Source organism: Hemitrygon akajei, chromosome 23, assembly GCF_048418815.1.
Source record: "Hemitrygon akajei chromosome 23, sHemAka1.3, whole genome shotgun sequence".
NCBI classification, from domain to species: domain Eukaryota; kingdom Metazoa; phylum Chordata; class Chondrichthyes; order Myliobatiformes; family Dasyatidae; genus Hemitrygon; species Hemitrygon akajei.
The window spans coordinates 41,055,791-41,071,279 of NC_133146.1; the positions used below are offsets into that span (position 1 = coordinate 41,055,791).

General features: G+C 40.9%; 1 protein-coding gene across 1 annotated transcript in view; it reads left to right on the top strand.

Moving 5' to 3' along the window:
- Positions 1–15,489, top strand: part of dntt (deoxynucleotidyltransferase, terminal) — a 251,070-nt gene that overhangs the window by 153,667 nt on the left and 81,914 nt on the right. The window contains exons 8-9 of the mRNA XM_073027511.1: positions 3,277–3,379; positions 9,018–9,317. Coding sequence (XP_072883612.1) covers positions 3,277–3,379; positions 9,018–9,317 — 403 coding nt within the window. The remainder of the gene's footprint in view (positions 1–3,276; positions 3,380–9,017; positions 9,318–15,489) is intronic.

Sequence of the window (15,489 nt, forward strand, 5' to 3'; positions counted from 1 at the left end):
CAGACCCGAATTAATAGCGATCTTGCAATTCTCAAAAAGGAGGGGGTGACTTTGTACCCTTCGGCCCCTCAGAGTTGCTTCACATTCATAACACTTTCAAGTAAATACATCAGTTTGCTGTTTCACTAACTCTGCCCATTTTTTTGTCCACTAAGAGATTAGATGAAATATAATAGACCTATAAGAAAACAAATCTTGGTAAAATTTCAAGTGCTGTCTTTACTCAAATGAATGGGTAGGAGTACCAATTATTTCCAATGGACCTGTCTTTGCAATAGCCACAGTGTCCTAATCATGTTAGGATCTTTCCATATTTTCTGTGGTAGATCAACACCAGATATTTTCATAATTGGGTCAGTACTGTTATTAGCAACGGTGGTTTTATCCCATGCTTTCCTTCAGACCACAGCACTGTTATGTCCCAAGATACCTGTATGTGTGTCCAGAACAGTTCAAGAGGTGAATGGCAACATTCCTGAAGTCTCCACACAGAAGATGGTCTGTGTAGCTTTCCATGCAAAAAACACCCTCTCGATGGAGCTGCACCCTAAATATCACCCTAAATGTTACACAGCATTTGTTCAGGGCTCCAGGGAGAGCATTACTTGCAGAACCTAGCTGGACATCCTGTATTTACATCTCAGACAGGTGATTGTTGAAGAGACCAAGGCCAAGTTGTGGAGTTCTCCCACTGCCTTATCTATTATTACTGATACTCTAAACTCAAATAGTCAGATTGGCTGGTTATTTTTAAATACGTACAGAAGCCACAGCTGATCTGAAAACTCATTTTGCATGCCAGGGCATTCTAAATGAGGTTATTTCAGACAATTGCTGACTATTTAACTGGAGGGAATTGCAGTGGCTTGCATGACAACATAAGTTATGTTCCTGCCTTCCAATGTATTTACAATCAAACAGCAAAGCCGAGAATGCAGTAATTGCAAAGCGAGTCCAGGAAAGTGCATGCATATAGCACAATACCTCAGTCTTCTGGCTACAACTACAACCTAAAGCAAATTGTAATTCCAGTGTTTTCCATTCTATGTTAATATACAGTTCTGTGCAAAAGTCTTAGGTACATATATAAAGCTAGAGTAAGATTTTTGCACAGTACTGCAGTAATTTTATGCATTGAACTGTTTTGCTGCCACAAAAAAAGTCTAATTTCATTACATATGTGACTGACGATAAACCCGTTTCTGATATGGGTTTCTATTGTGGGCTGAGAGTGGGAAGGGGGCAGGGAGAGGGGAGGGAACAGGAAGCACCAGAGCTTGTTGTAATGATCAACAAGCCAATTGTTTGGAATCAGATGACCTTGCCTGGTATATCTGCCCCTGCACCACCTCCTGACCCTGGCACTGCTTCCCTGCCATTGTCCCACACCCGTCTCACGATGCTCCACCCTTGCCAGTCCAACATCCTTTACTCCCCGCCAGATTTACAAACCTACTCTGTGCTCAATGGTGACATAAGAACTGATACAATACAGAAATGTGCAAAAGTCTTAGGCACACTGGCTATATATAATTCTGTAATGCTACTGGTCTCAAAACTACTTGGCCCATGGAAATAAACTTGCAATGGGAGGCCACAGAGGTCCTGAGGGTGTCAAAGGTGATAGATTTTGAGCGGGATTGGTGGAGCGGTGGGATGGGGTAGGCACAGAGTGTTTGTCAAAATTTATCAAGAATTTAAGGACTACACTGGGGATACACTTAGAGACATTGTAGCAAACGATTTTAATACATTTAAGAGGAACCAGGTAAATATGAGGGAGAATTGAAGGTTATGTTGATGGGGTTAGATAAAGAAGAAAGAAAGTTTGATGAAGCATAAACATAAGCATAGATCTATTGGAACAAAAGCTGTGTTTCTGTTTTGTGAACATTCTGTATTACTTACTAACTGTGTATTTCAATGAAAGCAGTTCGAAGCTTATCAACTAGAAAAATAAGACTCCAAATAGTGATAGATTGGTACACCCAGTGGCCATTCATTCACTGGTCCAAATACATTTGTTTAATTTCAAAAATTTGGAAAATAGAGAAAGAGTTGGATCAACATTATTGATTTTGTTTCTCTCTTGACAATGCTTTCTTAATCATTGTCAAGTAGTCAGAGGCATTGAATTGCACAGCACTCTGTTATTTAATCATTGCCGTTTTGTGACATAGCTTACAGATAAGCAGACAGCACAGCTTGTTAATCTTTAGTATATTGCTGATGCTTTTAAGAGATATCAGAATCAGATTTATGACAAGTAATATTACTCCTCCCACGTCAGTAGCAAGTCTAGACTGTATTCAGTTTGGATGAAAGACTGGACGTTCCCATTTTTTAAAGCATTTGGTTATGGTTCATAATTTTTCACTGTTTCACTGATAAATTACCATCTCACATGAAATGATTTAACACAATTTTACAATTTCTTGTTGTTTATTCTTCTGGGCTGTGAAGTTAATGTTACTTCATTTATTATATATGCAATAGAAATCATGGCTTCAGGCTGCAGTGCTGCGGTATTTAACTTCCCTTTTTATGTACCTATAGTCTTAAAACAAAATATCTGAATTGTTAAATCGCAAGCACAGCCATGGTTTTGATTATTTGGTTTGCATTAGGGCAGGACAGGACCCTTGTATCAATGAATTCTTCTTCCTCTCCCTGGGTTCTGCAACCATAATCGTGTAGAGCAACACACACAAAAGGCTGAAGGATCTCAGCAAGTCAGGCAGCATCTGTGGAGAGGATGGTTTGGGCTGAGACCCCTCATCAGCACTGGACTGGATATCCAGTACCTGCAGAATCTCTTGTGTTCATAAGTCATGCTGTTTATTTATCGAAATACAGCGTGGAACACTGGCCCTTTGAGACTCACCACCTAGCAATCCCCCGATTTAACCCTAGTCAAATCGCAGAACGATTTACCAGGACCAATTAACCTACCAACTGATATGTCTGTGGGAAGAAATCAGAGCACTGGAGGAAACTCACATGGTCATGGGGAGAACATACAAACTCTTCACAGACAACAGTGGGAATTGAACCCAAGCCTCTGGCACCGTAAAGCATTGCATTAACCGTCACACTACCATGTCAAAATAATGTTTATCTAACTAAACAGAAATTTCAACAAAGGTGGATTAGCATAATGATTCTTAATTATTTAAGAGTGTTTGATTGTACATCTCAAATTATTTATACAAAAATTATATAGCAACATTACTCATAGCTTCAAGGCTCTAAGCTCTGATCCTTTTGTTGTTACAGAGGCAAAGAGGTTGGACATGATGTGGATTTTATAATCAGCTGCCCTGAAGAAGGGGATGATGAAGGTCTCCTCCAGAAAACAGTCAATAAACTGGACCGTCAGGTAAATAGCACATGAGTATTTTTGGGATCGCGATTTGAACATTGAGTTTCCATTCCAAATTGTCCTTGCGAATATGGTACTGAGCTACCCCCTTCAGCTGCTGCAGCCCTTCTGGTGAAGGTTCTCCCACAGTCCTTGTGGGTAGAGAGATTGAGCAGTTTGATCCAGTAACAATGAAGGACTAGCAGCATATTTCTAAATCAGGATGCTATGTGACTTCGAAAGAAACCACAAGCGGTAACACTTGCATGTAGCTCTGCACTTCTTGTTCTTGGTACGAGAATTATTAGGTTTGTCAAAGTACCACAGGCGAGTAACTGCAGGATGTATATTTTTCAGGTGGTACACACAATAATTACTATACATTGGTTTTGGAAGGACTAAATGTTTAGAGATATTGATGCTGTATCAATCATCAACTTTACTTGGGCTGGCTTTGGGCTTCTTGGAAATTTCCTTTGCTGCACTCTCCCAGACAAGTGGGAAGTATTATTTTTCTCTTTCACTTTGTGGATGGTAGAAAGGCCTGGTGATCTGTTATTGGAGCCATGACATTATGTTGAGAAACTCCACTGAGTTCTTGGTCAAAAGGATATTATGGCATGGGGACCATATAATAGTAATAACATTGGATATTAAGAGTTTTGATAGAGATGGTTACTGCTTGACATTTTTGTTTCAGATGTTACTTGCCACTTATCAGCTCATTCCTGGATATTGTCTACATCTTCCATGAGCTACTTCCTTTACTGAGGAGCCATGAATAGAATTGAACATTACACAACCATTAGTAAAATGTCCACTTCTGGCCTTACGATGAACTCTCTGATGATTTTGGATCCAGGGTCCTGCCCTATGGCTAGGTTAATTAATATAAAACAACCACAACATCTTTCTTTATGTGATAAATTACTACAAGTACGGGGGTGGGGGGGGGGGGGGTTCTGCCTTGGACAGTCCCATGCCTGGCTATGAAAGAAAGAGGGTTGGGCATGGGGCTAGCAGTCCTATCTGTGGAAACCCAGAGCTACAGAAATTCCAACAGAAGCCTCAAAGACCTCATCCCTGGAGGATGGACCTTCAAAGATGGGCTACTTGAAAGACTGGTCCAGGACCGAGGACAGCAGCATATGACCTATTAAGGTGATGGGCTTAGGAAGACCATGGGAGTTTTGCCTTTGAACCCCATTGCCTTTATTTTTACCAGAATCCTTGAAGCCACTCATTATCAACTGCTGCCTTAATATCAAGAGAATCACTCTCACTTCACTTTTAGAATCAAGCTATTTGGTTCTTGTTTGAGCCAACAATGAGATGAAGGGTCCTGGTTGTTGGTAAGTGGGTTATCAGGGAACTGGTAATCACTTGATTATCATGTCACATCATTTTGCTGATGATTGTGGCTTGACTATTTGGTTGGAGATCAGCTACATTGGATTTGTTCTGCTTTTTGTGAATGAAATACATCTGGGCAATTTTCCATGTTGGTCTGTGCTTTAGCTAAGCTAGATCGTCTTGGCTAGAGGTTCATCTAGCTCTGGAGCACAGGTCTTCCGTATCAGAGCTAGGATACTTCCTGGTCCCGTGGCCTTCATCATATCCAGTTCTCTCTTGATATCACATGGGACAAACTGAATTAGCTGGAGGCTAGCCCCTGTAATGGTGCAGGAGGAACAGATACAAATTGTGTGGATAGTCAGAGGCTTTTTCCCCAGGGCTGAAATGGCTAACACGAGAGGGCACAGTTTTAAGGTGCTTGGAAGTAGGTACAGAAGAGATGTCAGGGGTAAGTTTTTATGCAGAGTGGTGAGTGCGTGGAATGAGCTGTCGGCGACGGTGATGGAGGCAGACACAATAGGGTCTTTCAAGAGACTCCTGGATAGGTACATGGAGCTTAGAAAAATAGAGGGCTATGGGTAACCCCAGGTAATTTCTAAAGTAAGTACATGTTCAGCACAGCATTGTGGGCTGAAGGGCCTGTATTGTGCTGTAGGTTTTCTATGTTTCTATGTTTAAATCATTTAGAATTTTAGATTCAAAGAGCAATACAGTGAGGAAACAGGCTCTTCAGCCTAATTCATGCATTCAACCATGTTGCCTATCAGAACTAGTCCCACTTGCCTGTGTTTGGCCTAAACCCTTCTCCAACTTTCCTATCCAAGTCCTTGTTTAAATGTCTTTAAACATTGTAATTGTACCTGCTTCACGTGGCTATACGAAACAGGCCACCAGAGAGAGTGGTAGGCATGGCTACAATTACCTCACTTAATAGATACTTGGACAGGTACTGTACGTGGTAAGGAAAAGTTCAGAGGGATATGGCCCAAATGAAGCAAATAAGAACTTAGTCAGGCAACTTGATTTGTATGGGAAGTGAAACTGAATGGTCTGTTTTGGTGCTGTACAACTCAATGATTCTGTGACTCTAAGCCTCTTGACCTTTTGGTCTCACCCAAAAGGTGAAGTAGCATCTGCCTTGTCCACTATGAGGACAGATAACTGGGGTAAAAATCAGAAGGAAGGGAACTAGATGCTCAGAATAACCATGGGAAAACATTTTTACAATGCCACATGGACCCCAATGAAACAATAAAAGTAAGGGAAGAAGTGACTTACTGCTTTAGGTAGGTAGCATTTTATCAGCTTTCTTTTCAGCTGATCTTAATGAGCTGCAGAGATTTTTTTTCTCCAATTTGATTTTCACTCCAGAAACATTCTGTAATGATCAATAACTCAGTTGTTTAGTATCAAATGACCTTGCCTGGTGTATCAGGGCTGGGTACATCTGCACCTGCACCACCCCTCGCCCCAGCACTCCTTTTCTTCCATCTGTCCCACACTCCACCCTCGCCATTCCCAACATCCTTTTCTCCCGCCAGATTTACAAACTGGCTCTGCACTCCACATTGGCAAATACAGTACCGTGCAGAAGTCTATGTGCTTAAGACTTTTGCACAATTCTGTATATAATTGTGGTCACTGATACAGATATCAAATTGAGTTAATATACGAGGGGTAATTGATAAGTTCGTGGCCTAAGGTAGAAGGGGTCAATTTTAGAAAACCTAGCACATTTATTTTTCAACATAGTCCTCTCCTACATTTATGCACTTAGTCCAGCAGTCATGGAGCATACGGATCTTGGACCTCTGGAAAGTGTCCACAGCGGGGTGATTGATAAGTTTGTGGCCTAAGGTAGAAGGAGATGAGTTATACAGCTCTCGTTACATGCACATGCAGTTCAACTCTTTGAGTGATTGTGCAGAAAGTTTGAAGTTAGTAACTCATCAGGTGTCATTGATAAGTTTGTGGCCTAAGGTAGAAGGAGGTGAGTTATTAACTTCAAACTTTCTGTATACAGTAATCACTCAAAGAGTCAGGAGTCAAGTGAATTTTTTCCTCTCAGGGTGTTGGGAGTCTTTGGAATTGCCGTCCACAGTGATTGGGTGAACAGAGTCTCCAAATAATTTTAAAGCAAAGCTATACAGGTACTTGATAAGCAATAAACCATTTGATTGGAATCAAATGACCTTACTGCCTGTCTCATACCCCTCCCGCAGTGCTCCAACCTTGCCATTCCCGACATCCTTTGTTCCTGCCAGATTTACAAACTCACCCTCCGCTCCACGTTGACAAATACAGTGCTCTGTCTTAGTCACCCTGGCTATATATATGTGCACAGTACCGTCAGATTATACAGCTGATTAATCTACTGTAACTACTTAGCAGATATATTGCTGGCAGAATTTGTAAGCCTCTCTTTATTTCCCTTCTGTTGATATCAGTGGATTTCTATTTTTTCATTTGCAAGGCACAGTTTGATTTCTTATGGGTTCATTAGCCACCTGAATATAGCTGGGAGCAGATGAGAGTCTGGAAGGAACAGGACAGTTGGGCTAACATCATGCACTTTCAACAGATCACTCTGATCTATTGAATGGTGGACTGATGAGATTAAATTCGGAGCCATAGGTCATGAGAAAAAAGACCTGGTAGTAGTAGGCAGCCATCGATCTCTGGGGATCATGGGTTTGTGCCTCTGGGGGCCGTACGCCTGGGCAGGAAGGTCTGAAGACCCAGCTGTTGCCCATGCAGCGGGTCCCCCCTCTCCACGTCACTGATGTAGTCCAAGGGAAGGGCAAGCGCCGATACAGCTTGGCACCAGTGTCGTTGCAGAGGTTGCCAGAGGTCAAACTGCCCTAGGGACCCCAGCTCTGGATTTCTTCCTCGGGGTTTACTCCCAAAACCGTTCCCATGGGTGGGTATGGCTGCAAGGCAGCGGAGGTTTAGAATCAGAGTTGTCCTCCTCCTAGGCGGGCTGCCGTCCAAGACTGGAGAGCCCCACCTGCCTGTAATTCATTATTATCATCATAAAAAGCCCCAAACATCCATTATCTATATGTTTTTAACCATTTTTGTTTTATACACTTCACTTTCCATTGCCCCCTCACTGTTGTCTCACTCAGCCTGTCAAGGTGTTTTAAGAGCCCAAGAACACAAAAATCAGGAGTAAAAAAGGCCACATGACCATTCGAGTCTGCTCCATCATACTTTCAATTATGGCTGAACTGATCTTTGGCTTCAACTCACTTTGTGGCTTTGTTCCCATAAACCTTGATCCTTCAGTGCAGAAAAATCCACCTCAGCCTTAGATATACTTAATGACAGTTATTCACAACTGAAATATTAACTGGAGAAATGGTTGATGATCACCGTTCATTGAGTTTGCACTGCACAAGGAATACATCTGACACATCATTTTTTGCCTGGGTTAGGGCTTCAATAAGATCTATCAAGAATTATAATATTTCATTTATATGGCATTATGATGTGGAAAAAAAATCCTAAAGTGCTTTCCAGAACTCCGAGAGAAAGGAAACTCAAATTTAATCTATTTCAATCCCTTCTCCAAGTTTAGTCTCCATACGCAAGCCATTAATGACTTCGATATTAATCCTGGAGCATTACTGAAAAATGATTTCCATTTAATTGCAGAGAATTCACTGTTCATCATAGTATCGTCCTCTCAAAATCTCACATACTCCATAATATAATCAACATTTTAATAGGGCATGAAAAATTAAGGGAAACTAATAGCATTTATTTAAGATATTTAAGCATTTGTTCAGCAGAAGTCTGACTACTGTGTACTTTGTACTACTGCAGTGCCGTAAAAACAATGCCTTTTACAAGCTGTGTAGACACTGACAGTCCTCTGGAGGCCTGGAAACCAATGATAAAGTGAAGGCAGCACAGGTTGACTTTTTGCATTGTAACCTTGTCATAGGAAATAACATCTTGAAAAGGTTTAGCATTAGCAATTAGGGTGGCCTGATATGGCAGCTCTGGCCTCCTATGTGGAAGATGAGATTTGTCACATGGAGTGTCCTTACAAAGCCATTTCTTTTTTTTTTAACTATTTTGCAAATAACATGAGCTGTCAGAAGCATGAAAGAGAAAAATTGAATTTCACTAGCTTGGCAGTAGCTATAAAAATGTTGAACTGAAGGTCATAGGCAGATATCATTTTCTTTATATTTATGATATGCTGTTTTATAAATTTGGCAATTTTATCTTTGAATAACTGCTTTATATTTCTGTCAATAATTCATTTAAAGGTAATTTCCTTCTTTCTCAGGGTGTGCTTCTGTTCTGTGATTTTGTGGAGGCCACGATGGAAAAGAGAAAACTACCCAGCAGAAAATATGACGCCATGGATCATTTTCAAAAATGCTTTCTGATTCTAAAATTAGAGGAAAGACTTGTGGACAAGAGAGAGCTCAGCGTGGCCTCCGGGTCTGCAGTGAGGCTAAATGATAAGGGAACAGAACATGAAAACAAGGCTATGATTAAAGGCTGGAAGGCTATCCGTGTGGATCTGGTTGTTGTGCCTGCTCAGCAGTATGCCTTTGCACTCTTAGGATGGACTGGATCAAGGGTATGTAAACTTCTTGTTGAGTTGTATTATAAAGCTTTAAGCAATGAAATGGATACGTATCTCTCTTTAACCAACAGTACCCAAGTAAGCTCACATCACACTCAATAAGTCCATTAATGGCTCAGAAAACATATCTCGTCTCAAGGTTTACTTCTTTCCAGCTAACTTCCACCCCGAACTCTAGGCAACAAAGTCGATTTTCTGATTCTTTGCAGGATTGAACAGAGACCAGTTAGTTTAAACTTGTGATGAATAAACTTCCAGAAAGAATAATCAGAGTCAGGATTAGGGTACGCTGAATGGTGAAAGACAACGTGAATATCTTTTTAAAGGCAGTCCATGTCCAGCTAAGGTGATAACAATTTTGATGAAGTAATAGAGAGGTTAGCTGACCAATGGCATAGTGGCATCCGCACTGGACTTCAAGGTGAGTGGTCCTAGGTTCAGATCTGGTCAGCTGCTTGCAAGCTTTCCATCTGAGCTGGGTTGAGCTAGCAATTCAGCCTCATAAAAACACACAAATGCTAAAGAAACAGCAAGCTTGCCACCCAATGCTCCACAAGGTGCAGAGAGAACTAACATCAACAACAACAGAGTGATAATGGCAAACTTAAAGTTGATGTGGTATGTTTGGAGTGCCAAAAGGTATTTGATAACTTGCCACATCATGGGATTGTCATTAAATTTAGACTGAGTTTGAATCAGTATGCATAGAAAAAAGTAATAATAATAAGGGGAAACAAAACTAAGTCTTAAGATCAGAAAGCCTCTGTGTGTGTGTCTGTTTCCTTGTCTGCTCACCAGTTTCCATAAGCACTTAAGGTTTGTTACGTACCCATGACACGTGACAGTGGTATCCTTGTCACGTGACAGGTGTTGAAGTTATACTGGACTTGAGGTAATGGTCTTGTGATGGTGGAGTGACGTCATTTTCCCGCCAGTAGAGGTCATGTGACAGTTTTTTTTTACAGGGTATAAAAGGAGGACCCCTCCTTGTGAGGAGGGGCAGTTCATGGCTGGATTTGCCATGTTGACTTCATGCCACTGCGTGATTTAATGTTATGACGCAGTTTAGTTGAAAAATTGAGTTTTATTTAATGCCTAAAGTTTAAAAGGTCATTGCCAGCAGTTTCTTTATAATACTGCTAGTTGAGAATCAGTGGAGAGTGAAGATCGGAGTTCAGGAGTTAAAAGATCGAGGAAAGTCAATTTTGACGGTGAAACAGGTTCAACCTGTTTAATCCTCATTCGGAAGGAATTCGTTGACTGTGCTCGTGTTAATCCCTGTGAATAGCAGAAAGGATTGAGTACAGTTTTGTAAAGGAAAGGTCAGTGTCTTTAAGCCGTTTCATTTTTCACCTTCGTAAAATTCTTCGTGGGAAAAGTAGTTCGACTGGGAACTGCAACAAGACGACATGAAAGAGAATTTAAATCGTCTTAAAAAGTCTCTCCCTTAAATGGACTGTAAGCATTTTGAACTTTTGCAATATTACTTTGAAGAACTGTTTTTGCAACATCGCTTTAAGAACTGTTTAAGCTTCATTACTTTAAGAACTGTTTAAGCTGCCGCACAGCAGCTGATTTCCAGTTACGTGGGTGTTTTGTTTACTTTTGGGGGTTTGTTTTTCAGTGTTTAATAAACGTGTTATTTGTTATAAATACCCCTGCCTCACTCATATATTTATTGTTGCTGAATCCGTAACAGGTTAGAGTGTAGAGTACAGTGTTGTATTCCTGAGGTTAGTACGGTATTGGGAACATTCAATGCTTTTGATGGATGTACAGAGACAACTTGCAGATGAATCAAAACTTGGAGGTTAATGAGGGTAATGACACATTTCAATGAGGAGATAGATATAAACAGCTGATGTAATGCATGGATAACAGATTGCTGACATTTAATGTTAAGCAAAATGAAATGTTTGTGATCCGATAGGAAGAATCAGAATCAGGTTTATTATCACCGTCATGTGACGTGAAATTGTTTAACTTAGCAGCAGTAGTTATACACTGGAGGACAAAATGGTGAAGTACATAGAAGAACAGAGAGTTCTGGGGGTATGTGTGCACAGTTTGTTGAAAGTGAAAGGGCGGGTTTCTGGGCTTTATATGACTCATAAGGTAGAAGATCAAAAAGGTCACAAGTTATAAAACTCTGGCTTGGCCTTCCTGGAGCTTTGTGTCCACTTATGGGCATTATGCTTTCTGAAAGGTGAGAAGGCTTCCGAAAGGGTGCTGAAGAGATTTACCGAATGACTCCTGTAATAAGGCTCTTCAGTTATATAGATAGACCGTAGAAATGGAACAGAGAATATTGTGAGCATTTCAGATCTATAATCATGGAATTTACAAAGAGAGTGGATAAGGAGGAACTGTTCCTACTGATTAAATACAATGAAGCATAAGAGTAAAAGAGTTTGACAAAAAAAACTTAAAATGCCGTAAAGAAAAATTTATGTGCAGAGTGGGTGAAGCATTCGGAGTAAATTTATAATGGTAGCATTGGAGGTAGTTTCAATTATAACATTAAAAAGGAACATGCTTAAGTACCTGAAAGAAAAGAAGTTGCAGGGATATGGAAAGATGGTGGGAAGTGGAATCAGTTGCTCAACTCCTAGATACTGTAAGTACAGAACCAAAGGGCTGAATGGCCTTCTGCGGTATAACTATTCTGTGATTCTGTAAAAGGCAATATATAGGCAAATCAATTCAACATAAACCTGTATTTTGGCCAGCTAAATATGGATTGAAACAGCAGTGAAAATCTATTTAGGACAGACAGTCACATTGAATAATTTGATACAAATAATTGAAATGCAGCCAGCCACGTCTAATCTACACCTACATAGTACTTTGGCCAAAGAATTAAATAAATCTTGAGCAGATGTCCCAAAGACATAGCTGGCTGTCAAAATTTTTAATAATTATTACATTAACTATTTTAAATTATACAGAAAGAAGACAGGAATCTAATTTTATAACTTTTTGGTTAACTTTCCAAAGAATATGCCAATATAATCTGCATTACAGTGGATGCAGATGATGTTGCAATTCTACATTATCCACTGCTCTTTGGAATCTCTGGTATCGGACATCCTGATACAGGGTCTTAATCTAAAACTTTGACTATCACTCTGTCTCTACAGACGCTGCTCAAAGTGCTGAGTTCCTCCAGCAGTTTGATATATTTTTTGATCCAAATTCCAGCATCTGCAGTATTTCGTGACTTCATCGGGGATCTATTGATTATTGCCACTGTGTGCTTTTGCCAGTTTAAATCAATAATTGGATATTCCGAATATTGCTTGTCCTTCTAGATATTCAAGAGTTATTCAATTATTATACAGAGGAATAGTAATAACTTTACTATTGCTGCAGTTTCTAGGAGATAAAGGGCACATGCTCACAGAGACAGTGGGATAGAATGAGAAAGGCTTTAGGTAATTGATATCCAGTCTGCCTCATTTCAATGCTGCCTGTTTATTCCAACCCCAAAGGAGGTGGAAAACAATAAGCAGCAGAATGCTGCTTGTCCACATTAGTACATGATGAGGAGGGTCTCTTCTGCTTCTTCTGTGGGAAAGTTGAGATTTGGGGACCAGAGAAGCCATAATATTGGAACTCAGCCTCTTTGCATAAGAAAGGGGAGTCTTAGATAATCTGCAAAGCTGCATAAATTCAATTGAAATCTGGTTTCTGTCTAGTAGGAAAGCCAAAGTAGCTTAAGGTCAAGATAAAATTACACTCAGTGTCTATAAAAAGTATTCACCCCCCCAGAATTTTTCATATTTTATTATTTTACAACATCGAATCACAGTGGATTTAATTTGGCTTTTTTGACATGGATCAACAGCAAAAGACTCTTTCGTGTCAAAGTGAAAACAGATCTCTACAAAGTGATCTAAATTAATTACAAATATAAAACAAAATAACTGATTGCATAAGTATTCAACAACCCCCCTCCTTTTAATATGACAGACCAAATCATCACTGGTGCAGTCAATTGGTTTTAGGGGTCACATAATTAGTTAAATGGAGATCACCATGTACAGTCAAGGTGTTTCAACTGATTGTAGTACGAATACACCTGAATCTGGAAGGTCCAGCTGCTGGTGAGACAGTATCCTGGCAAAATCTACACCATGAAGTCAAAAGAACACTCCAAGCAACTCTGCAAAAAGGTTATTGAAAAGCACAAGTAAGGAGATGGATACAAGAAAATTTCCAAGTCACTGAATATCCCTTGGAGTACATCAAGAAATGGAAAGAATGTAGCACAGATGTAAATCTGCCTAGAGCAGCCCATCCTAAACAACTGAGTGACTGTGTAAGAAGGGGCCTAGTGAGGGAGGCCAGCAAGAGACTTTCGACAATTCTGAGTGTGTTACAAGCTTCAGTGGCTGAGATGGGAGATACTGCACGTACAACAACTGTTGCCCAGGTGTTTCACCAGTCGCAGCTTTATGGGAGGGTGGCAAAGAGAAAGCCACTGTTGAAAAAACTCACATAAAATATCTGGTAGAGTTTGCCAGAAGGCACGTGGGAGACTCTGAATTTTCTTATAGTCTTGGTAAATGCTATGTTTAGTATTTGAAGAATTCAAATGGGAGGAATCCTGAAGGGAAACAAAAGCTTACAAAATAATAATGAGTAAAATTATATTACATCTTAGCTACTTTACCTGTTTTGCTTGCCAATTCTTTATCTCTGTATATCTTCCTAGGCATTATCATTGCAATCGTTCTTTGTGTTCATTAATTGCCTGCTTTTTTTAATTCACTCTGAGGATGACAGTGCCCACCCTCAATGGTCATCTTTTGAAACTTGGTGATAAGCTGCCTTCTTGAATCTCATGTGGGGAGTTCCTGCAGTGTGATTCAGTGAGGATTAAGCTTCAGTGATACATTTCTAGCCTAAGATAGTGTGGTGGACTACATATACCTGTCTGGACGCGCCCCTGATGACTGCTCCTGTGGCTCCTCCCACAGACCCCTGTATAAAGGTGATGGAGGTCTGAGCCCGGCCTCTCTGTCTCCAGGATGTAGTATGGTGGTCACTCACTGCTTGTTCCTTCTTCCAGTCAATAAAAGCCGATACCTCGCTTTTACGTCTCAGAGTGAGTTATTGATGGTGCATCAGATAGTATATTCCTTTGAGAGGAAAATGCAGTCAATGGGATCCAAGCTATCTGGTGCCTTAGCCCTTCTGTGTGGTGTTTTCCGCTGCTGCATATCTATAATTCCTTTTGTGATTCTCTCTTTCTTTGTTTTTGCAGTCATGGGCTTGATTCTCTTTTTTAGATTTGTTTGTTTTTCCAAACTGTGTGTGTGGCCTCTGTCAGTTGTGGTCGACCATGGGTACTGCGCCTCTGGTAGTCACTGGGAGTGGCTTCTCCAGGGCGCAAGCCAGGGCAGAGTTGGTATGGAGATCCAACTGTTGCCCATGCAGTGGGACCCTCCTCTCCATGCTGATGACAGGTTCAAAGGAACGATGAAAGTCGATATAGTTTGGTGCCAGCAGCATTGCGGGAGTTGCCTTGCTAGTGCTGGGTACAGCAGTCAGCCGCCTTCGGGACTCTGACTCCGGACTTTTCCTCGGGGTTTACTCCCAAAGCCTTTCCCATGAACGGGTATAGCCGCAAGGCAGCAGAGGATTGAAATCAGAGTTTTCCCTCTCCTAGATGAGCTACCATCCATGGTTACGAGCCCCATCTGCCTGGAGAAACTGGTTTTAAGGCACTAGTGGCTTAAGTGAGAACAGCTCCACCGGGTATAAGAACCATGCCACACATGAAGGCTAGGAGTTGGATTTGGTTGTCAGAGGCTGTTTGACACACACGCCATGAAGAGCTTTTGTTTAGCAGTGGGAGCTCGTCCCCACTACCACACTTCGGCTATGACTTCCTTTGGAACCTTTTCCAAACTAAGCTTCAACATAAAGGCACCTCAATGATACCTGCTCTACTCTTCCCACACTCATGACACTGTGTGGCTAAGTACAGCTCAAATGCCATATGTAAATTCTTTGGCCTTCTGTACACCTCCTACAAGCCTCCTCATTGTCTTCTGAGATGTTATCAGCGGCAATGAGAAGATGTACAGCAGTGAGTTTTATGAGCTGGTTGAGGCCGGTCATAACAATTACATCACTCTCAGCATTAGCAAATCCAAAG